Source organism: Brachycentrus maculatus, unplaced genomic scaffold (assembly GCF_059751285.1).
Source record: "Brachycentrus maculatus isolate JH-2025_06_01 unplaced genomic scaffold, ASM5975128v1 h1tg000605l, whole genome shotgun sequence".
In the NCBI taxonomy this organism is placed as follows: Eukaryota; Metazoa; Arthropoda; class Insecta; order Trichoptera; family Brachycentridae; genus Brachycentrus; species Brachycentrus maculatus.
Genome location: NW_028281344.1, coordinates 168,107 through 193,214, shown reverse-complemented (window position 1 = coordinate 193,214; position 25,108 = coordinate 168,107). Strand labels below are relative to the sequence as shown.

General features: G+C 32.7%; 1 protein-coding gene across 4 annotated transcripts in view; it reads right to left on the bottom strand.

The window, feature by feature from the left end:
- The window catches only part of ct (homeobox protein, cut), a 227,335-nt gene extending 203,154 nt beyond the window's left edge, over positions 1–24,181 (bottom strand). For all 4 annotated transcript variants that reach the window (XM_088273802.1, XM_088273803.1, XM_088273806.1 and 1 more), the window contains exons 1-2: positions 23,716–24,181; positions 8,340–8,785 (exon numbers count right to left, since the gene is read on the bottom strand). In XM_088273802.1, coding sequence (XP_088129928.1) covers positions 8,340–8,462 — 123 coding nt within the window. In that variant the 5' untranslated portion in view covers positions 8,463–8,785; positions 23,716–24,181. The remainder of the gene's footprint in view (positions 1–8,339; positions 8,786–23,715) is intronic.
- Between the last annotated feature and the right edge of the window lie 927 nt (positions 24,182–25,108).

The following is a 25,108-nucleotide window of genomic DNA, read 5'->3' as shown; positions in this document are numbered from 1 at the left end:
TTACCAAACTACCGATTATTCAACACGTGTGTCGTCAGACTAATTAGTCGATTAGATTAGTCGATTAGTTAGTTTAGGTTAGTTTGGGATAGTTATTTAGGTAAACAACACTCTTATTATAATTTATCGTTCACTTTGTGTAATACCACTTTAAAACACTACTTCATGACTTTTGGTTTCTAAACAACCATTTGATTATCAGGTCAAATGTGGACTGTCTACATTTGTCCTGATGATGGAATGGTTATTTCGAACCAGTAGTCATGAAGTATTGTTTTTAAGTGGTATTACACAAAGTGGACGATGAATGATGAATGAAGAATATTGTTATATTGCCATACAACAAAGATAACAATGCCGACTTCTGACCTTCAAGTTTTTGAAATACTTGACAGTGACAAGTTTTCCTGCGTCTTCCACTGTTTCTATCACAAACCAGCTTCGCCTCATAAATTTTTGTCAATATATTTTCTTCACTCATTCGATTCACATGCCCAAACCACCTCAATACACCTTTCTTAATTTTATCGATAATGCTTAGCTCAGCCTTGCATTCTTTCCTTATTTCACCATTCAAACATCTATCATACATCGTTTTGCCGCACATTCTTCTGAGGGATCGCATTTCGACCGAATTCACTGGTGAATGATGGCATCCCAACAATGAACCGCTTATATTCGTACCGCAAGAGTGCTATTTTGTCTATTAAATTAATCTGTTTCTCAAATTGAGCCAATGCTAGTTAGCCGAGAATTCAATTACATTTTTTTTTGGTATTTTCAAACGGAATATCACTTTTTCTCTAATTTCCAAAAAAAAAAAACATTCATGATAAGCATCGCATGCCCAGGCCATATTCTCTCCTTTAATTATATTTGATACGGGTAATATCTAATATCCGAACGCAAGAAATCTGGAGTTGAGTGATGCGGCTGGCAAAATGCCGGCTGCGAGTAGAAAAGGATGAAAATTGTGAATGATTTTAGTGATGATGAGTGTGTTTTTTTACTCGGAACTCGATAGTTGTTTGTGATTTAGGAATCGGCCATAATCTACAGCCAAATGACTGCGATCAGCGTCCGATGCCGATGATCCAAGTAAAAAAAATCATTAAAAATACATCAGCGTTTGGTAAGGGGGGGGGGTCATCTCCTCGGGCGAGTGGAGGGGGTATCTGGATCGATTAGAGAGAAGGATCGATTAGGGCAGGGGAGATGAACTAATGGACCCCAAGATGAACAGGTAGATTCACCTTATGTGTGCGTACTCAATAATTTAAATGTGTTTATTACAAACGTAATCATGGCATTTTAAATCATTCGGAATGTCTCCAACATAGTATAAATTTATAGTCTTGTAGTCTTCATAGTTTTGTAAAAAAAAGTGACAAATGAATGAATAAATAAACCAATGTGTATTTTTTATATATTTTGCTTATTAAGAGCATTATTAAACTTGTGGTACGGTGAGTATAGTAATAATAATAAATCCCTTACCGCACCCCAATGGTGCATAGGGCACTGCTTCATATAAACGCAGTGTTATCTCGATCGATTACACATGAAGGAAAGGTGATCAGCCCTCCACTTCAGGTACCAGTCCAGTATTGAATAAATATTAGAGTGAAAAAATCACTTATATTTATTAAACCCTCCTGGGAATCGAACCCGGGACCTCCAGAACGGTAGGCGAGCATGCTGACCATTACACTACGGAGGCGGACAAGATGAGTATTAATTCCCCTTATCATTCATCGTTTACTTTATGTTATACCACTTAAAAACTCCACCATTGTCTCTTAAGACATTATCAAACACGTTGATAATGTCTTAAGAAGACGAAACGTGTCACATATTAACATATACATAAATTAATATAGAAGTCAATCCAATAAAACTAGTTTAATTTTGGATATATTACTCAGCAATAAAAAATAACTCTTAATTGGAGATAATCCAGATTTGTGAGCAAGTATTTGGGCGCACTCAAAATTTCAAACGCTCATGTCAACGGTTTAGGACCCCTGCTAGTAAAGATACCTCCAGGTGATCATTAAAGAAGCGATGCCGACATGTGGTGACGACGAGATCGGCCATTTTTTCCAAAAAAATAAATCATTTGTCCGTTGCTCTTTGATGTCTTTCACGACTACCTAATAAAAATCTCGGCTCCATGACCCCTGGACCAAATTAGTATTAATCTCTCGAATCGGCTGTGTCCGATTCAAAAATAAATTGATTAATCCATCAAGTTGATGCGTTTTGTCAAATTCAAATTCGAATCAAAAGGCTCGCCGGTTCGAACGGCTTCTTTTTGTCTCCTTCGGCATTGCTGGTTGGTGGGTTTGTCTCGTTCCAAATTCAAATAAATGTCTCTCAAACCGAATTAATATTGGAATAAAATATTCTAAATTCAAAAATGAACAACGGACGATGTTTATATATTTCGGCAATGCTGGTTGGTGGGTTTGTCTCGTTCCAAATTCAAATAAATGTCTCTCAATCCGAATTAATATTGGAATAAAAATTCTAAATTCAAAAATGAACAACGGACGATGTTTATATATTTCGGCAATGCTGGTTGGTGGGTTTGTCTCGTTCCAAATTCAAATAAATATCTCGCAAACCGAATGAATATTGGAATAAAATATTCTGAATTCATCAATGAACGATGTTTATATATTTTATTCGTATAATTTGAATTTAAATTTCGAATACGATAATATGATTCTAAAATTGAATTAAACAAAAATGACTACTCATATTACTAGTTATTGTTTCATTTTTGGATTTATATTGAATAGCATTCGAAATTTAAATTCAAATTATATGAACAAAATATAAAAACATCGTTCGTTGTTCCAAAAAGAATGTCTTATCTTAAATTCAAAATTAACTAAAAAATGGTTAAAATAACATTTTTTTATTAATTTATTTAAATTTTTTATTATTATAAATATTTATTGTTTAAATTTATTAACACGTGATTGTATAAAAACACGTGTCACATTAGATAAAAAAAACGTTATTTGCCAAGTCATTGGAAGTCGGAATCCAGATTTTTGGGACCCCAACCCTGTTGCACAATCCACCATTTTAAAACATTTATATTTTCAACTCAAGGAACAAATATTAAGATATGTTTCAATCGCACTGTGCGCAAACCTCATGCGTGTTATTTTCTTATTTTATTGTTGGCACTTACAACAATTTTTCGACAGCCTGGTTATCGCTAACGACTCTGGCGATCTCCTTTTGGCGATTTAATACCAAAAACAATAATAATAAAAGGCGCATTCCGCCATGACAGTTACAAATGCCACATGTAGAAAATAATGAAAAGCCGACGAGGTTTTTGAAGATACTGATTAATCATTAAGTACCGTGTCGAATCCAACACATGAGGGGCTAACTTATTGAAAATATTAAAAAAATGCATTTGGATCAAATTAGAAAGCGTCCGACGCGTTTTGGTTAATGAGGGAAGATTATGTGGAAAGAACGGTAACTTTGAAATACCACTTTTTTTGTTTTCTTTTTTTTTCTGCACTTAGACCCTTTGGCGTTCCATGCACTGGAATAAAACGAATTAATGTATATATCACCATTTTTTACTATTAGGATGATATACGTTACATATGGTATAAATTCAAGTTATGGACGAGTGGTAGGATCAAGTGAGTAGCTTATCCCTAAAAATCAGGATTCGATTCCCCTTTCTGTAACAATTCGATAATACGAGTACTGGAAGGCATGAATGTGAAAGAGGAGAAGATTGTTTACAAAGACTGATTGGTGTGGCGTTCTATTTTCTCTGCCTAAACTTATGGGGAGGCGGCGTGATGGTTAGTTAGTTAGTTAGTTTTTTTAGAAGAGATTTAGGTAGTAAAAGGGTACTATTACGTTTGAATGGTTGTAATAAATTATTATAAAAAAACACAAGACAACAGTGATATTTATATTTATTTAAAAAAAAAATGGGAAAAATGGAGTTGATAAAAGTTTAAAAAAAATCAATATACACTAGAATATGTCCTAGAATTGAAGAAATCAATTAATTTTTAATTTAAGTTTTACTTGATAAATATTACTATTTTTCAAAATTTATTGTGATACGTGTTTCGATGCATTCCGCATCATTTGTGAAATTAAATATAAATTTTAGAGTTGTGTCTTTGGAACGTTGAAGGATGAAGAGGGAAACTACGATCCCTGTTACCGCTGAGATTGAGGACACTGTTCTAAGTATTTCATTCTGGTAGCGCAGAACTGCTATCACTTTAAAACTTGTGCGGAACACTTTACACACAAGCATTTACGTCATCGGTACCAATTGATGAAAAACACGCAACTGCGTAATGGTGCAATATTAAATTAAAAGCATAAACATATTAAATTACCTAGTTACGTTATCAAAATCATGTATGTACATTAGAAATTTCTAATTTATTATATCTAATACGATAAATTATTTCAAAAGAATAATTCGGTAATTTTTAAGCTACAAATCATCGGTAGAAGCAGTTATCAATAACCATGGCATTTTTTATGGGAATTTAATTTAAAATATTGAGTTTCAGAATTCGTTACGCTTCTGTATACCTTCTAAGTAGATACCCTATCAATCAAGACAAGAACCATGAGAATTGAAATTCAATTAAAAACTTACATAACAAATGTGATAATCTGATCTACGTGTGGAAAAAATCCTAGGCATCGGATGAAATGTTGCAATTTATTATATAACGAAAGAATAAAATAATATATGGATACATACTGTGTAAAATTTAAGTTTAAAAACGTTATTTGAGGAAATACTTAAACATCTCAGTATCTTTATTTATTGATTTGGCGTTTAATTTGTTGAACTCCATTTTAATTTATGTGTTAATTGTTAAATAAAACAAAGATTTCTTGAGTATACTAAGTTGTATTTTATTGTTTAAAAAAAACACTTAAAAATAAATAAATTGTGACAATTGTTTCGCCTAGTTATGGCATTTTCAAATGAATGTGAAGATTAAATAGACTGACGGTTCTTATATAGCTATACAATTCTAGCTACTTAAGTAAGAGTCACAATTTTAATTTTAATTTGTTTTTTTTTTTTAACAAATTACATCTTAGTAGACTCAAGAAGTTTGTGTTTAATTTAAAAATTAATATATAAATCTCAAAAAAAAATAAAATTAGTCACATTTTTTGACATCTCAACACAGATGAAGAAGAATATGGAAGTCTGGGCATTTACAGGGATTACGACCTGGGTTATAAGCTCGGTTAAGTGGTCGTATTCTACCAATGAGATCCGAATCCTGGATGATATTCACATACTCCAGACCTGTCTGAAAACGTGCTTTAAAATTTTTATGTAGCTTATAATTTGACCAGTTATTTTATTTACAACATTTTGAGTGTGTTCAAATATGAAGGCTATGCACATGATCAGCTGATTACTGCTGTAGGTCGTGAGTTACATAACTCAAGTAAATCTTGAGAGGGAGCTTTGACACAGAGGGATGTCGCAAAAGACCTAAGGGATGCAAGATCCCTCGACTTCTTATATTTAAAAACGAATCTTTTCTTGCCGCATTCACCCTTTCGATGCGGTTGTTCAAATTTGTCTGTTTCTAGTTGTGTCGTGTTCACGTCTGTCCCAGATATATGATCCCTAATAACTATAGGAACAACACGAAGATTGTAAAGTTTCTCCATTGAACGGCTTCGATAATGGCGGCCAATTACGGTGTTGCAATGTACAAAAAATGAGAATCGACACAAATCTATATTTAATTATAGCAGACGCCCATTGGACTCTGCGGCTCGAACGGATCAAATTTTCCACATAATGATGAGGTAAACTGGCTAGTTTTTTGTCTTTTGTGATAATTAACGATACATATCTCGGTATTCTTAATACGAGAAGGATACTAGGTCTTGGAAAAAATGTTATTTGTTTTTTAAAGGCAACAAATCAAACCTTCTGATACCGCTTTTTGCGCTGATACTTTTTTTGATTGATGATGCATACAGGATATTTGTAATATTACCAAAATTCTCCGATATTCTTAAAACACCAACTACTTATTTAGAACTAATTTAACTTCCATATTTTTATTCATCTATCTTAATTTTATTTTATAAATAATACAGATTATAAGATAATACATATACTGGAGATAATACAGATTTGTGAACAAGTATTTGGACAAACTCAAAATGTTGTAAATAAAATAACTGCTCAAAGCTACATAAAAAAATGAAATCATGTTTTCAGGCGGGTCTAGATTATATTAATATAATCCAGAATTCGGACCTCATTGATAGAATATGGTATATAATACCTCACAAATATAATAACATACATATATTTTGACATTTATCGAAAAAAATGTTTGGCATAATGCTTTTATGGTCATTTTTAAAGTTGGTCTAGCCTCGATTTACTGTGGAGCGCTGTAATTTGATTCTAGAAAAAAATATCCGACGTTGTCAATCATCTGTAACGAAATTATCGAATTATAATTCAATTAAGAGCCTGCATTGTTGGGTGTAATCGATCTTACGAGATTATGAGCTAGAGAATATTGTATCGACGATCATGACGTAAAGAAAAATATTATTTCAAATCTAGCTTCAAATAGGAAATAGCTGAAATGCTTAAGAATACTTATGGTATTGTAATGGGTGGATCAAAATTATTGTTGGCTCTAATGAATTTATATATAAAATAAAATAAAAATATTCATATACTTTCATAATTAAAAATAGGTATACATATATTTTCATCAGTGCAGTCCCTCAAGGTAACTAGATCCAATACTTACATAATATATTATGCATGACGACTTTTTATTTTATTCTTTTGAAAACCTTTGCCACTATAATTAAGGCGAATAAGTGAACTTATATATTTAAAAAAAATATAAAAAAAGGTTAAAATACATGATTTATAGATATTTCGCTACACTGTTTATTTATGTTTGTTTTTCGTTGTTTTATCTGATATATTTTTAAGCGTAACATTGATTTTATTCGTAATCAGTGGGAGGTAATACAAACGTGGCGTGTAAAAGACAAAAAGCTACGAATCGACGAAAACGTACCCATCAAACGGATGAAAATGTGCCTCTACGCCTGTTTGGTATACAGAAGAGCAAACTAGCGAAACGACACGGCAGTTTAGTTAATCCACTCAACCGTGATCGAGGCAATTAAGGCTTTATCGCCCCCGCCTCACCGACTGTCCTCTTTTGCACTTCTGCGCCGATAACTTGACGAATAGGCAAGAAACCCGAGATATGTGACGTCGATTCAGAGCGACTTTTGAACGGTGTGCAAATATTAGACCAGAAAAGAGACAAGACTGGATTGGAATAAAAGTATTGTGATATGCTTGTTTTTTTATGAGGGAGATGATGACAGCATAACGAATGACTCTCAAAATATACCGAAATCATCAAAATGTCATTTTGTGCGATTGTACTAAACTAAAAAAATATATTGGAAAACGTTAAATGTTTTTAAAGGCCATCAAATGATATTCTCCAGAATTTTACGTAAAAACTATACAAATAAATAAAATCGTTATTTTTCTCGAATCACTTCACATTTCATCGCGTTTCAAATTGGTATTTAATATAAAAACCTCATTCGATGAAGTGTTTAGTTTTTTTATTACTGAGTTCACGGGCGATTTAGTTTTTGGTGAGACTTGAATTATGATTGTAATATCGGGGAATTTTGTCGTTTAGTATAATGAGAGTTTTCATGGGTGTTTTTGTAGGTATCTCGATACAGTCAACAACTGACTTTTCTCAGTCGGGGGTGAGAGGTAGTAAGTTATTAGCTATTAGGAATTCCGTGCGACTATCCGATCCGAAGAAACAAATTATTGTTTGTTGAATAACCAGTCGCTTTAGTCGATATTCAATACGTCTTTATAAAGGCGATCCCGTAAAACGTGACTACTAATATCTTAATCGATTCGATGGGTCCCTATTCAGTGTCGAGTCTAGATGGTTCCGTTACCGACTGATGGATGACCTTCAAATTAATTTTGAGCGAAGCAATAATAGGGAACTCGAAATGAATTATGTCGAATCATTATTCGATAGCTACATTAAGGTCAATTAGACGAAGAGTTAAAGAAATTCGGTTTGAAGATGATGTAGCGCTGTTATGGGTAATCGATTCCGTTTTATGTTATTGAATCTTCCAGTTAATGACGCGGATTGATACTGAGAGCTAGTTAAAATTAAATTATCGGTAGTTTATTAAGTTCGAGCTGTCGGAGATGAAGTATGAAGCGGCGATGAATCACCGAGCGCGGGACTCACCTGTTGCCAGAACTGAGCTAGTAAGTAGATCCGCTCCTTCTTGAAGAGCCAGTCCATGGAGTGCAGGGCGTGGGGCTCCAGGTCCTGCGCGGCAGGTAGCGCCGCCGCCCCCGTCGGGTGCATGCGGGGCGCAGCCTCCACCCGCTCACCCACCGCCACCTGCTTCTTCGCTAAGAATGCCGTTTTGGAAACGTTCGGAACCCCGGAAACCGTACTCGCGAATCCTCGCTCGCAGTTCGTGATTCTTCGTCTAGATCGCTATTCTCACCTTCATCGCTCGCAGATTAGTCGAATCTACCCGATTCAGCGTTTCTAGCTCATCACGTTATGGTATCGAGGGGATGTGTGGTATATACGAGTCCCGTATCGAATCTTGTATCTTCGTTCCTTCAGTCGTTCTTGACACAGTCGGCTTCCGTGACTGTAGTGTTCATTTGATGTTCGACCTGCGAAGAAAAAAAAGCTAAAATATATACATATTCGTGTATGGCGGTGAAATGTAGTAATGGCAATCGATAATGGCGGGAGGCAGGGGGTTAAACGATGTCGGATAGATTGGTGCCTGGGGTGTAGCGAGGGGGTTAATATTCGGGCTTCTTGTATCGGAGTAGCAGGTTCGCGTGCTTGTCATCGCATCCCCCTCTCGGCCCAGAGGTGGTCGGGACGGCGCCGAAGGCGATACGCGATAATTCAGGTTCGATTGTTAGCGCCCGTACCCGACAAAACACGTAACAATTATTCTTACAATTCGTGTACGACTCAAATTGGAATATCCCCATATTGGAAGTTTATAGCGGTCAGTTTATAGTTTCTGTGGCGCATTCGCTCGTGAACGAACAGGCGATCATTAAATAATTGTTTTATTTACTTTTATTTCTTTTCTCGGGGTGTGTTTATGATCTTCAACATTATAGGACTAGCCCTAGAAAAATTACACAATTTCTCGAAGGCGAGACTCAAAAATTCCTTTAAACTCAAAAATAGCTTTTCCAGAAAAATATTAGTTTTTGAAAATTAAACTCTTGTGTAAGACTACTACTAATTGAGTTTATTTCACACGACTAGTTTCGAAAACTACAGATGTTATCATCGACAGATGATCACCAAAACCTATTAATATCAAAACACCTGAAGAGTATTGATCATTTTATTAATTAATTCTGTCACTTTGTGGTAATATCTATCCAATTGTAATTAAAATTTTACTTGGTAAATATATTGTATTTAATGTAATTCTTCGGGGTATTTAGTACTCGGGTACCAGTTCTGTATCTCCATATGAGATACAGAACTCATAGTTTAAAAACTTGCCTAACTGTCAGTCAATACGATTGAAACAGAAGAAAACAAGAAAAATAATCGTAAATTATATCCCTTTATATGTGAATAATGTCTTATGTGTATAGCATGATTTGTCGCAATTATTTACATGGAATATGAGTTAAGACATTCATACGATTATTTCATAGTCTTCGTTGAAAATAATACAATATTTCGGTATCGTCCCATACTCCAAATCAATCATTCGTTCCACCCCCAATAAATTAGTTTCTCCGTTCCTATCAGGTTACTTCTGTTCCAGGCTAAAGTAAGTCATAAATACACCCCTTCCAATCAACCTGGCTCCCCCCGCAATATTATCGGGAAAATAAAATATAGGAAAAAAAACTCCTCGACGTTTATTGTGAAATATCGTGTTTTAAGAACAATTTTATAAGGGCTCACGTCAGGGTGTATCGCCGATATCGCCGGTCACTGCCTCTTACGTATTATTCAAATTCGAACCGCTAGGGGTGGTAAACACAGCCCCGTGACATTTTTTTTTATTCAACAATTACTTGGTATTGGTATTCGATCTGATACCCAAGCACGAAATAGAATATTATTTCGCCGCTAGAATTTCTACATTTTTTGTTCGAAATATGTAAGGATATAATCACGAATTGAAACATAAATACCTACATTAATCATAATATGTTAAATTTTGTATTTTAACCCTAGATGACTGAACTATATTTGTAGATACATAGTAACTAAACATTCGTCTGGCGGACTACGCAATTAAAAACGAGAGAATCATAAAAAATACTTATTAAAAATAGTAACTAATTACATGACACTTAAGTTTGGTTTATTAGGAATGAAATAAGAGACATTTAACAATAAAACACTATTCCGTAGGTGCAGGGAAGCAAGTGCATTTGACTTTTTTGGAGAAGGACGTCGTCGCGTTGACGAATGTTTAGTTATCTATGGTTAAAAGCATTGTTAACTTTGTGATGTAATACCGGTTTCGGAATAATCATTCCATCATTTTATTTCTAATTTTCCTAGATTATCTAAACTAAGACCATTTTAATTACACTAAAGAGATAGTCATGAAGTATCCTTTTTAATGTTTTCCAAAGTGGTATTACACAAAGTGAACGATGAAAGATAAGGAGAATGTCACAATATGTTATTTTATTAATTGATTTGGCAAGTTACTTTGCGGTAATATATCTCCATTTTAACTTAAGTTTTACTTGGTAAATACCACTATATCTTAAAATCTATTGAGACACGTGATTCGGATGCATTCCGCATCATTTTCAAACACCGTAAAACTTAACGGATAGATTTTACCACAAAGTGACTGCCGAATCAATTAATGAAATTATTATTTTATGACTTACGAAATTTCTAGTTGATTTTCGAACAATTTCAAGGATTTTTTCATACTAACTAATATAAGTAATTTGTTCCTTACGTAATAGCGTGTGTCGGGTTGTGACCCCGTGGTCAGTGTTGCGGACTATCAAGTCAGAGTTTCTGGGTTCGAACCCACTATACCACATTTTGATACCTATTTTAAATAATGAGCCGTTTAAGCTCACATAAAATAGTATGAAATTGAAGTATTTTTGTAAATAAGTAAAAAAACACAAATATTTCTCTTTTTTGTCAAAAAAAAAACTTAGTTCAAACTGTTTATTTAAGTGTGTGTGTGTGTGTGTATAGTAAATTAAACAAAATAACTATTAAAGGTTAGTGAATGGAAAAATCACTGAAATAAATCGAAAATTGTCATACATTTTCATAAGTTATAAAGAAATAAGGTGACGAAATGATTTAAAAACAAATTTAGCCACTGGTTGACGACTTTAGTTTTAATTTTTCTCGGTAGGGTAGCACCCTCACCTGCTCTTACACTATCGTGATTCCGATCGAAGATAGTTCAGACAATATAAAATATATGTTCGGCAATTTATTACCCCCTTCTCTTGGCGGGGGTGGGGGTGGGGGGCGAGGGGACCGATAGGGGAGGCCAGAAGGGGTAACTGCTTGCATGTGACGATCTGCGCTAATCAATGGAGCCATGATTAATGGGACCATTATTACGAATTTGAATATTTTCTAACTTTCAAAGTTTTATGGAATCATCGAATAGAGGGGTGGGTTTCGAAGGCCTGATAAGAATCTTGATTGAATTTTATCTACTCTATAATATCAACCGCTAACTATATTTTTTATTAACCGACATATATTTATTTTTTACTATTAGGTGGATAGATACTGCTAAACAGGGCTTGCAATGGATGTTTTTGGAAATTTGTCACAATATTGTATTTAAAAGGTTTTTTTCGTCATTATATAAGTAAAAAATAGTCCCTATAAACCGGTATTGAAAGATAATAAGAAAAAAAAATACAGATATTTTTAAAGAATAATCTATTCGTGTTACGTACTAATATTAGATTATTTTTAACTATGGTTAGGGGAAATTACTTTTAATGATTAGATCGTGTTGAAATCGTTGTACGTAGTGCCATCTACAGTCGCATACATGGCAAGTTAATCTGAATACGTCCCCTTCAAGGTGCTAGACAATTTATGGCACCCCAAAATATTTCTACGTTTACCAATATCATAATTTACATTAGGGTGGAATCTTAATAAGCTCATTGTAAATAATATGCGCTGAAAGCAGTGAAAATGACTTCTTGCATCTTCGCAAAGGTGCATATAGCACTGCATTTACTTTAATTCACTGTATTTTACTTTTAAACAACACGAGTACCATATGTATGTATAAAATTTTTAATACTTCTATATCTAAGTTGTCCGCCTCCGTAGTGTAATGGTCAGCACTCTCAGCTACCGTTCTGGAGGTCCCGGGTTCGATTCCCAAGGGTGGTTAAATAAATATAAGTGATTTTTTTCACTGCAATATTTATTCAATATTACCCTGGACTGGTACCTGAAGCAGAGGGCTGATCACCTTTCCTTCATATGTAAACGATCAAGATAACACTGCGTTGATATGACGCAGTGCCCTATGCACCATTGGGGTGCGGATAAGGGTTTTTATTATTATATCTAAGTATTCAGGAATAATTTATATGTTTATTTTTAGTATTGAAACAGGTTCCTTAATAATTGATTCAAATATCTTAAATAAGTTACTTGATTGACTTAATTTCTAAGGGTGAAAAGTCAATATCAGGTATTATATAGATTTTCCACATTTATATAGATATATATAGATATTGATTTGCATAAGACTAATAATATGCATAAAACAAGGCATAACTATGTATTTGGCATGGTCAAATATTTGATTGAGTATTTAACGAATTAACCATCATGTCATTATACGCAGGGGTAGGCAGAGAAAACAGAGCGCCAAACCATTCTGTCTTGATAAAAAATATTTGCCTCTTCCAAATTTTGTGCATCTTCTCATATATGCCGGCCTATTATTAAATACCACTTTTTCTTAAAATCTATTGTGACACGTGTTTCAATGCATTCCGCATCATTTTCAAACACGATTGATTGAATTATATATTCAAACACACTTTAATTTCTAGTCGCGTTTTTAAATATTTTATTAAAATTTCGATTGGTGGGTTTATTATTGTTAACCTTTAAAAGTCAGTAACACTAATATTATACCAGGTAATTAAAATATAATTAAGTGACGTCACAAAAGAAAATATGGTGTCAATGCTCTAATTTTACATAGGGTGTGTGTTTCGCTTCAAATAAGCTGTCTAGTAAAAATTATAAAATTAATTTTTTTATGTTTGTATCAGAATTTGCTATATATGAAAATCTCAGTGAAAAATTTATAATTATTGATTTATTATTGAAAAACTGTGAAAAATTATTATCGTAATATATACCTACTAATGTATTTTTTGCTTTTATTTTTCCTATACTTACTATTCAACCCGCAGATAAGCATCAGTAGAGGCTTTGGAAATTATTATTTAAAAAAAAAACTTAATAAATACTTTTGTCGGGTTGTGGTCCCGTGGTTAGTGTCGCGGACTCTTGAGTAAGAGTTTCTCGGTTCGAATCCACTGTTCCACAATTTGACACCTATTTCTAATAATGAGCTGCTTAGGCTCACAGAAATAGTATGGAATTGAAGTATTTTTGTAAAAAAAAAAACAAATATTTATCTTTATAATAATTTTTAAAAAATCTGGTGATATTATGTTATTATTAAAAATAAAATAAATAGTCCCTTCAACATATGTCCATGTAAAAATTAATTCTGTCATGTCTATAAAACAAAATGTCAATGTCCCATTCCCTCCCACAAAGTTAACGGCTGTCAAACTTCCCGCTCAATTTAAACGTGGAACCGAACGATATTTAAATTTAAATTTGGAATGAAAAAAAAACAAAATGGCGAGAGCGTATTTCCTGTTTGGAAGCTCCCGAAGAGATCTTGGAAATAAGATCTGTTGAGATGGTTGGAAAGATTCACTGTGCCAGCGTGCTAGGCCCAAATGGGGTAACTACCGTTATTAGAATATTTTTTATACATAAGTAGGATATTATGGACATCAATGCTATTTAGATATTCAGCTAATAATGCATAGGGCACCGAATTGTACCGACAACTAATGTGGAGGACAATACGAGCTTCTTCACTTCTTTTTTTATACCATCAATTATATTTATTAATTTCAATATCTTGAACATAATTTATGTAAATGTTGAGGTTTTGTTGTAAAGCAGCAATATCTTCCAACCTACCATATACATGCACAGAACAGTAAGACGAATTTGTGAGGCGAATATTATTGAAAATGGAAGAAGAGAAAGACCCAAGAAAAATTGGCATGAACAAGTATTTCAAATACTTGAATGTGGTCAGGTCAGGAGTCGGAATAATCGACGGGCATATATGAGAAGACGCGTGAATGTGAAAGAGGCGACAATTGTTTACAAATATTGTTTACAACTGTTGTGGTATTATATTCTCTTTGTATGCATATATCCAAAAATCCCCTTGCTTTATACAAATAAAAATCAGTTTTCACCGTGTCGATTCAATTGTGCCCTTTGCACCATTGGGTACGGACAAGGGGCATAGTAAAAAAGTAAAAAATATATTGAAATCATATATGTAACCAACCGCCTAAGTAATTCAGATCCCTTAGAGTGTAGATACCCCTTATGTCGTTGAGCGACAGCATGGCATACTGAGAATCTTGCGCAGATAGCTCGCGCAGACACAAAGGGACCATTTGAATTTAGAACAAAAAACATTCATATTTGAATGATTTTGAATATGGAACGCGCAATGAGCGTTCTTAATTCTAAATTTAAATCCTTTCATTCGAATTTAGATCGAATCGCCATTTGAATTTGTCGTTCATTTTTCGAGCAATTCAGTGGAACCTCTCATCACGAGACCCTCTCATAACGAGCACCTCTCATAACGAGCACCTCTCATAACGAGCACCTCTCATAACGAGCACCTCTCATAACGAGCACCTCTCATAACGAGCATCTCTCATAACGAGCACCTCTCATAACGAGCACCTCTCATAACGAGCACCTTTCATAACGAGTAATTCGCATAACGAGCAAAAAAATAGTTGAATATAAAAAAAACTGCATAAAAAAACTTTCCACACAAATTTTATTTGACCAGCCACCGGTTTCTATCGTAACCGACATCATCAGACTGTTTTTTTACTTTAATTTTATAAAATCAAAATAAAATTGTAAATGATTTATCTTTTAATTATTCCACCATAAGGTTATTTTATTCTACTTGTATAGAGATAATTTTAAATTTTTTTCATCTTGTTAGAGTGATGTCGTTTTTTTTTTAAGTACTTGGTAATATTAGATAATGAGTAAAAAGTTCAATTTTTTGTGTAACTATACTAGAGTGTGATTAAAAAACGCGAATACATTTTTACGCTTTGCCCTATACTTGTGTTGAAATATTTTCTGCGGGCAGACATTTCTTAAGTGACAGTATTTCGGCGTGTTTTTTCGTAAAAAGGTGTTGAAATGTATTAATAGCGTGCAACGCAGAGCATGAAAACACTTAGACCCTTTGCGGTGTGTGTACACTTCCACGTATAAAAAAATATAGACATGGGCGATGGAAATAAAGATCCGGAAGCGAGTGTTTTTGCCTAGAATTTTCACTCATGAATTACATGAAATTATAGTAACTTTAAACATAAAGAGTAAATCCACTCACAAGTAGGCATAGGCTATAAAACTTAAAGTTGAAGCCTGAGTAGGGTCGTGATAAGCGGTGTTGCATAAGCCGTAGCTAGATTTCAGATGTCCGCCTCCGTAGTGCAATGGCCTCGGCTACCGTTCTGGAGGTCCCGGGTTCGATTCCTAGGTCAAATAAATATTGTAAGTGATATTTTCACTCTAATATTTATCCAATATTACTCTGGACTGGTATCTGGCTGATCACCTTTCCTTCATGTGTTAACGATCAAGATAACACTGCGTTAATATGATGCAGTGCCCTATGCACCATTGGGTGCGAATAAGGGTTAGAAGAAGAAGAAGAAGATTTCAGAGTCACTTGGACGTTAGGTAGTGCAGCACCCCATTGAGTGTGGACAAGGATTAAAAAAGGATTATAAAACATCAAAATTTTGTTGATAAAAAAAAGATCCGAATTGAATAATGACTTCTTCAAAAGAAGTCATTACTTAATTCGGTTTTTGGATTCGGTCATTTAAAGCTAACCATGCTAATCAGTGCACAAATTTGGTGGCGTAATATGTATTTATAGCTATTGATATAAGTATATGACAATTTTAATTAAAAAACATAAGCTGGAAAGACATACTTTCTCATTAATTGATTCGGCAGTCACTTTGTGGTAAAACCTATCTATTTTTAATTATTTTTTTTTAGAAATATTTTCCTCTACCTCCTTCCCTAAACTCCCTTCATCCTTTGCCTTCCTTATTATCATCGATTTGAAATTTTTATGAGTATTTAATAAAAGAAGTAGTTGCATCATCAAGAGGTAGGTACAGCAGTAAATTGTAATTTATGATTTTTTTCTCTCTCATTTATACTTTACGTTCATGCACTATCTACCCTCTGATTGCAAACAGCTATATAAGGTATCAAACGTTTTAACCAATATCACAAGTCTGCTTTTAGTCGATCTGAAGATATTGCTTTTTAGCGATAATCCCGCCAATGTACATTTTTTCTGTATATGAAGTAGAAATAGTAACTAATACCTATTGTGAAACTAAAAAATAGTAACATTTACTCATTAGTCATACATCTAAAAATATAATACAATATATATTAAGAAAAGTAATTAAATGCCATGTTATTGTTTTTGAAATATAATCAGTGCCATCTGTCGGGATTTTCTGGAAGCTTCCTTGAGAAAATGTTCTCTTATCACGTTAGTGACACTTATAGGAGTAACGGTGATAACGAATCGACTCAATTGGCCATAATGAGTTAGACGATATTAATTATGATATTATATTATTCGTCACGTGTTTTCGTTATCAAGGCCTGGGATAAATGTTTATATCGTGATCCCACAGATATTCGGTGCCCAAATTGTTTTTAATCACTCTCCTTATTGTTTGATTCAACTCGATATGTGACATTAATGTCTTAAACTGATCTCAATGGTTACTTCAGATAATATTTGGGTACTGGGAAGAGGATTTCGGGGTAAAATGTAACAAATATGCTTAGATAAAAATGTAAAAAAAATCGAATCGAAAATAATATCTCGATCACAGAGAATTTTTTTCGAATTACCTAAGGTCCAAGTGACACTGAAATCTAGCTAAGACTTATGCACACCGCTTATCATGACCCTACTCAGGCTTCAACTTTTTAAGTTTCAAAGCTTATGCCTACTCGTGAGTGGATTTACTCTTTTATGTTTAAAGTTACTATAATTTCATGTAATTCAAGCGTGAAAATTCTGGGCAAAAACACTCGCCAGAGAATAGAATCTAACACCATTATATTTTCGCGAATATTCTTCGCCTCTTCCATATTCATGCATCTTCTCATACATGCCCTATGATTGATTAATACCACCCTGAACTGAGCACATGCAAGTATTTTAAATACCTACTCTATCATGTAGGTTAAAATGTTTATATACAATTATTTTTTTAGTCATAAAATGTAAAATTACGAATTCATTGCTTCAAATATGGTTTAAATAATACTTTTTTTAAGGAATACAATTTATCGTTTTTAAGTTTTATTCTGACATTTCTTGTAGGAACTGCATTTTATACAGTAAAACAACAATCATATAGTTTTTTCCACATATATCATTTGACCAGTAATTAGGTTTCTTCGATGATGATATTGGTAATGACGAAACCCGATCACTGGTCAAATCAAATATATGTGGAAAAAACTAAATAGTTATTTTATTATATGAAATACAAAATTTACTTTAAAAAGGATTTTTCTATTATTAAACATATTTTTTTGCAAACGAAAACATGATTTGATATTGGTAGCAACATCTTTTCACTGGGTGACTGCCAAATGTAACAAAAAATTTTTTGTTGAAAAAAAAAAAGTCAATTTTTTCCCGATTTCCCCCATCAGTTAGTGACGTATATACACATGTGCGTGTGTAATAAGAACAGAATCGCACCGGTTCCCAGATATCTGATACCCAACATGATGCCAGTTTATCTCGAACGTAAATAATCACAAGCAATAATGTTCTACAAAAGTAATTAATATACGAGCTTATTGACTCCAGAGAGCGATTGAACAAAGGAACCCGTTCAAACAGTTCCAATAACATTACACTCTTGTTCAAATCTGCCAGTCCCACTTCGTGTCCAATATTACCCGCGCATACCTTACATTTGCATCAATAAACACCATTCATAATAAATGTAATAATAATGGTAGTAATAATAATAAATATTTATTATTTATGTACTATAGGTATCTCCGCTGGTTATGAAACTTGGTAAATACCACTATGCTGGGAACAGAGTGAATCGTGAACTGAAATCAGTTATAGTAAATAAAAACCTATCAGCGAAAGCTAAACTGGCAGTACACAACGGGGTTCTAGTTTCAACCCTTGTGTATGGAAGCGACGCATGGAGTTGGCAAAAGAAGGATGAAAGCAGACTGAATGAAGTTGAAAAGCGATCCCTCAGACGGATGTGCGGCAAAACGATGTATGATGGATGTTTGAATGGTGAAATAAGGTAAGAATGCAAGGCTGAGATAAGCATTATCGATAAAAATTAAGAAAGGTGTGTTGAGATCGTTTTGGCATGTGGAACGTACGAGTGAGGAAAGAGCAGACAAACAAATTTTTGAGGCAAATGTAGTTGGTAACAGAAGCAAAGAAAGACCGAGGAAAACTTGGATAAATATAAAATATAGTTAATATTAACACCCGAAGATGGAAGCATCTGTAGCTTCTGAAACTAGTCGTGAAAATTAAAATAATATTTCAAGTGGTAAAAGACAAGTGTTTTTTTGAACTTCATCATGTCTTGCCACAAAGTGAATGCCGAAACAATAAATAAAATTGAGAACAAATCATTCTCCAAATACGAGTCGCTTGACAATATGCATGTAGGATTGAATGCACCTACATAAAATACATAAATTGTGAATTATTCGAGATTTCTATTTTATGTCACATTATATATTATTGAAATCCTAAGACCATTAATAAATTTAATCTCAAATTTATGAGGTACTTATTTTTATATTAAAAACATAAACGATTTTTTATAAACCTAAGTATGGATTCACGGTTATACAGATAAAAAGTACCATACATTTGTCTAATACATCACTAGTGCAATTTATTTGTGAAAAGGCGTAGCGATTTATTAAAAGCAATAATTTTTCTATTTTATATCTATTAGCAAAAAAATAAATATGAGGATTTGCGATTAAATACATAAAATGCTGCATAATTTGTCTTAAACACCACTTTTATTTTTTATTTGTAAAAAGATGTAGGGGATTTATTAAGAAAAACGTATTTTTTTCCACTATCGACATCAATCAATAAAAAAAATCTCTCGATTCTAGATTAGAGAGATAAAAAAGTTTGTCATCAATTTGTCCTTTTAAAATATATTTGTGAAAAACTGAATGGGTTCATTTAGTAAAAAATGTATTTTTCCACTATGTGCATTAATGAAAAATACATCTCCTGATTCACGATTATTAAGACAAAAAATTGTATAAATTTGCCTTAGACTTCACTTTCATAATTTATTTGTGAAAAGCTGTAGGGATGAATTCAGAAAAAAATATTTTATCTACAATCGATATCTACTAATAAAACATTAAATATTCTCAAACATTTTTTAAGTAAAATGTATATAGAACGCAGAAAAACATAAAAATTTCATTAAGGCAGTCTACCTAAGATTTATCATTTTTACCTATCAGTTAAAAATGTATTTCTAAAGTACCTACCCTACATATAATCTGAGTAGATAATTACGTTTATTGTAATACCGACGAAAATATAATTTTATTTTTTATCATTATTATTGTATTTTATTTTCTAATATAACAAAATAAAGAAAAGAATATTGTTCCATCTACAAAATTATTTTCGTCACTATTTTTCGTATTGTTGTTAGTTTTTTGTATTTGAGTATTTCAGTTTATTTATGTTTTAGAATAAAAAAAAGAATCTAAAAATACGTCACAAATGATTACGATAAGTATATGGGAAAGTATTTCCGAATTATACCTACACGTACATAAGACTGTACGTTCATTTGTATAATAAAGGCTTTGATCATACCATATGCGAGTTTATTGCATTTTAGAATATAATACATGGAAGAACGATATAAGAAAACGAATAAACACATGTTTTATCTTATTTCAAACGATTTTATCATCTTCTACCCTCATCCGCACCCAATGGTGCATAGGGCACTGCATCAAACTGATCGTTAATCGTAATAATAAGGCAAAGTAATCATTCGTATGAAATTAATTGGGTAATATCTCATAATATTAAAGTGAAATAAACAAGTATGATTTATTTTTGTGACAGCTGTTTCGCCTTGCGATGAATTTATCCGAATTGAATCGAAGCAGTGTTACATTGGTCGTTAATTACACAAAGGCAGAATGATTATTTCTGCGCTTCAGGTACCATTTCCGGGTGAAATTATAGAGTGAAAAAACACGTAAATTTGTTTTAACACATCTGGGAATCGATCCTGGAACCTAAACGGGGTAGCTAAACGCAGTGACCACTACACGACCGAATTCAAACGGTTTTTATCTTTGAATTGACTGGAATTCCGTTGGCAGACGCATCCTGTAAGGACTGTGTAAATATTTTTCACAATTATCAGCGTTCGATAAAATTCTTCATTAGAATTTGCTAATATTATCAAATCTATCAAGGACATGAACAATAAATGTGTCAAATTATTGACCACTTCCTTTGCGGGAAATATTATGTTTTTTTTCTCTCTTCTTTTTACTGTGAATTGCATTGTCCGCTTAAAAAAAATAATATAAAGAGGAAACCATTTTTCCTTTAAAATTAGGTAACATGTTTTTTTTACGATTGACCATAAAAATGATGTAGGTATGTACTATTACTAGAGTAAGATTTATAAATATTTATCTTGTCCCCCTAAGTTTATTTTATATGAGCGATTTTTTCACTCAATATTTATTCAATATTACCCTGGGCTGGTACCTGAAGCGGAGGGCTGATCACTTTTCCTTAGTGTGTTAATGATCAAGATAACACTGCATTTATATGATGCAGTGCCCGATGCACCATTGGGGTGCGGATAAGGGTGTGAGGAAGTTTATTTTATTTTAATTTATTTTAATTTTAGATTCATTTACGGCTAATGCCTTTAACAATATTAACAAAAATATGTAAAATAATAACAATATAATATGTAATAATTCTTCTCTCTCTAACCTTTATCCGCACCCACTGGTGCATAGGGCACTGCATCGTATAGAAGCAGTGTTATCTTGATCGTTAAACACATGATGGAAAGGTAATTAGCTTGCGCTTCAGGTGTCAGTCCAAGATAAAATTAAATAATTATTACAGTAAAAACATCACATTTAAAAAGTCTATAAAATCGCGATATTGTGCAATACACCGATTGATATTTTTTATCTTTTAAGTACATACCTAACAAAATTTTTTAATAATCCTCATTGATAAAAAAATTCTATGTTTTTTTTTACAAATTTGTTTCAGAATATATATAGGAATATAAATCGCGTTATTATGCAATTGAATGTAATTATTATTTTCATTGATTGATTTGGCAGTGCGATAATAAATATCCATTTTTAATTTATGTTTTACTTTATAAATACCACTATTTATTCAAATCTATTGTGACACGTGTTTCGATGCATTCCGCATCATTTTCAAACACTGCATGTGTGATGATTTCATAGGAAAATGTAAGTTTCGACCCAGGTACCAACACACATTTATTTACGCAAATAATGTTTTCACCATTGGTAAAAAATATATAAATTCATATATTGTTTTAAAACATTACAAATAATTTAATTGAAAAAATCTTATTATCACATTTGTTTTCATTTTTAATGCGGAAGTTAAAAATGTTACATTATACGGAAGTAATTTTGCAAAGCATACCTTGACATATTTCTGCTCACTTATCGATAATCGTCATAACAATTCAACTTTAATTTAAATTAAAAAATATAATAACACAACTGTATGAAATTCGATAATTATGAATTATGTAGGTCTTAAATAAATTATGCTAAAGAAATTTCACAACGTCATGAAATATACGTATTTTGAACAACTAATTATTTGTTGATACCAACCTACGTTAAATATAATTCAGGCAGGTGATATTAAATTTTACAAAAATAAATTGAATTTATTTTATATTTTTTATTTGCCAATGAAGTAATCATTTTGACACAATAATATTTAAAAGGGATTTGTTTTATTGTTAAGATTTTCGAGTTCGTAAAAATGTTTGAATAAAAAAATCAACAGTTTTCTCCTATTCTATTTAAAAAATGACTAATTTACTTGAAAAAAAATACACTTCATTCAAAGTATATTTTTAAATACAGACTAAATTTATTCCTGTAGTTTATATATATATATATATATATATATATATATATATATATATATATATATATATATATATATATATATATATATATATATATATATATATACGTATATATATAAATATATATAGTTTCTCATTATGAATAAAGTTGAACTATTTAAAATTAATACCATGTCTGACTCCATCTATGTATGATGTCTAAATATAGATACGAGTATGTTTATGTGTACATAGGTTTTTAGTTTTAGGGGTAAAATTGCTGGAAAGCACTTGAACGAGTGTCAGTAAAATCTTGGTTCAAATCCCAGAACCGGCATGTAAATAACATAATATATGATATTTAAAGACCTACACGGTAATACTATCAATATGTTAATTGATTTTTCCAAGTAAGCTAGTATAAAATCGGTTATACTGGATTTTTTTGTATGAATTAAATATGATTATTATTGTTGTATGGATACTTAATGACGCAATTTTGAAGTATTATTAGTATTGAGGATTCGATTATAAGTGAAAAGTGATTGATTTTTTTGTTGTTTTGTAAATATATATATGTGTATATATATATATATATATATATATATATATATATATATATATATATATATATATATATATATATATATATATAATACGAATATTTTTGAATATATTTAATATATGTTTACCTAACTAAATTGTATTAAATTTATCAAAGTATTATTATGTATTTTATTATGATCGTTAAGGTCTAACACATTTTCTTGTACCTACATCATCTTTTCCCATTTTGTTCCAATTTTTTTTTTCGATGATTATCAACAGCTTTAAAAAATATGATATTTTCATAATTTGTTTTGTTATTTTCTCTGATTCCCACTATTTTAATTTTATTTTTCTACCTATTTTTAGATTGATATTTACGTTGGTAACATCTGTTTCGATCTTAATTTAACACTCGACGGATTGGGATATAATAATAAACTGAAAACAAAACTAACCTGGCACAATTTGCGATTTCGGAGTTTGGTTAATTCACCCTTCTTGGAGAGGGCGATTGAACCACGAAACGTAAAGTTTCTCAAAAACAAACACTAAACACTGAAAGTTCTGAAAAAATCTTTCCACAGAACGAAAAAAATACACAAATCGAATCCTCGGATATCGAAAAAAATGTCACTGGGAAAAATCACAAAAAAGTTCCGCTGAGTTCGGCACAATAAAACACGAAAATAAAAACAATGTAATTTATTTAAATGAGTAAAATTCGCTGGTATTTTATGTGCTTTTTATTAAGTTTTGTTACACTAATTAAAATTATTCGCACTTTTTTTAGGATCGCAACGTCCGCTCAGCGATATGTCACCAGAGGGCAAGAGATCGTGACCTCGCGAACATCACGGAAGAGATTAGTATTGAGGGATGCTCGCGGACGACGTGCACGCGATACGGCGGCCACCCCGCGACTGATCCGCCGAAAGTAATAACCCCCACTCACCCTGCAAGGCGCAATCCTAGAAGATATCGAGGCTCCGCCCCCCCCGAGAAGTAGCGACATTCGGCGGCGTTACCCGCAACTATTCGGATTGCTCCATCCCTTTCCCTCGTTCGCAGGCGTCCCTGTCTCGCGCGTGTGTCTCTTTTTTTCAAGGTGGACCGCTCCGTCTCTTTTGTATGCCACTTTTAAAAATTCGACGTCTCTCTCTTTCAGTAAGGAGAGGAGTAGCTGCGTCCCTGTCGCGGGACAGGCCAATGGGGTGATTTTATTTGAGACACGAACGAGATGAGATATTGGTAGCGAGTACAGAGAGGAATCGGCAATAGGCAATATGTAGGTACTTACTTAGTACCTACCGAGTACCTACTCAGTACCTACTCAGTACCTATACTGAGTGCGGTGTACAGCGCGTGACGCGGCTATGGTACGACCGGTGGCGATGCAAACACTCAAACAAATCCACCTTTACTTATTTTTTTTTGTATATCATTATCATCGTCATCATCCTATTATTATTATTATTATTTATGTTTTTATAAGCGCCCTTGAGGTAGTATTTTACGAGAAGTACGCTAAACAAATCATACAAATTATTATTATTATTATTTACATCATTTTTGACGTCTCAGCATAGATGAAAAATAACTCCCATAATTGGAGTTGATCCAGATTTGTGAACAAGTATTTGGACACACTCAAAATGTTGTAAATCCACGTTTCCATTATTTTTTGACATCTCAACATAGGTGTAGAGGAATATGGAAGTCTAGACGTTTAAAAGGCTTACGACCGTCATCGGCTGGTTTAAGTGATTAATTTTTCCCAGATTTCCATATACTTCCTTATCCTAATTGGAGATAATCCAGATTTGTGAACCAGTATTTAGACACACTCAA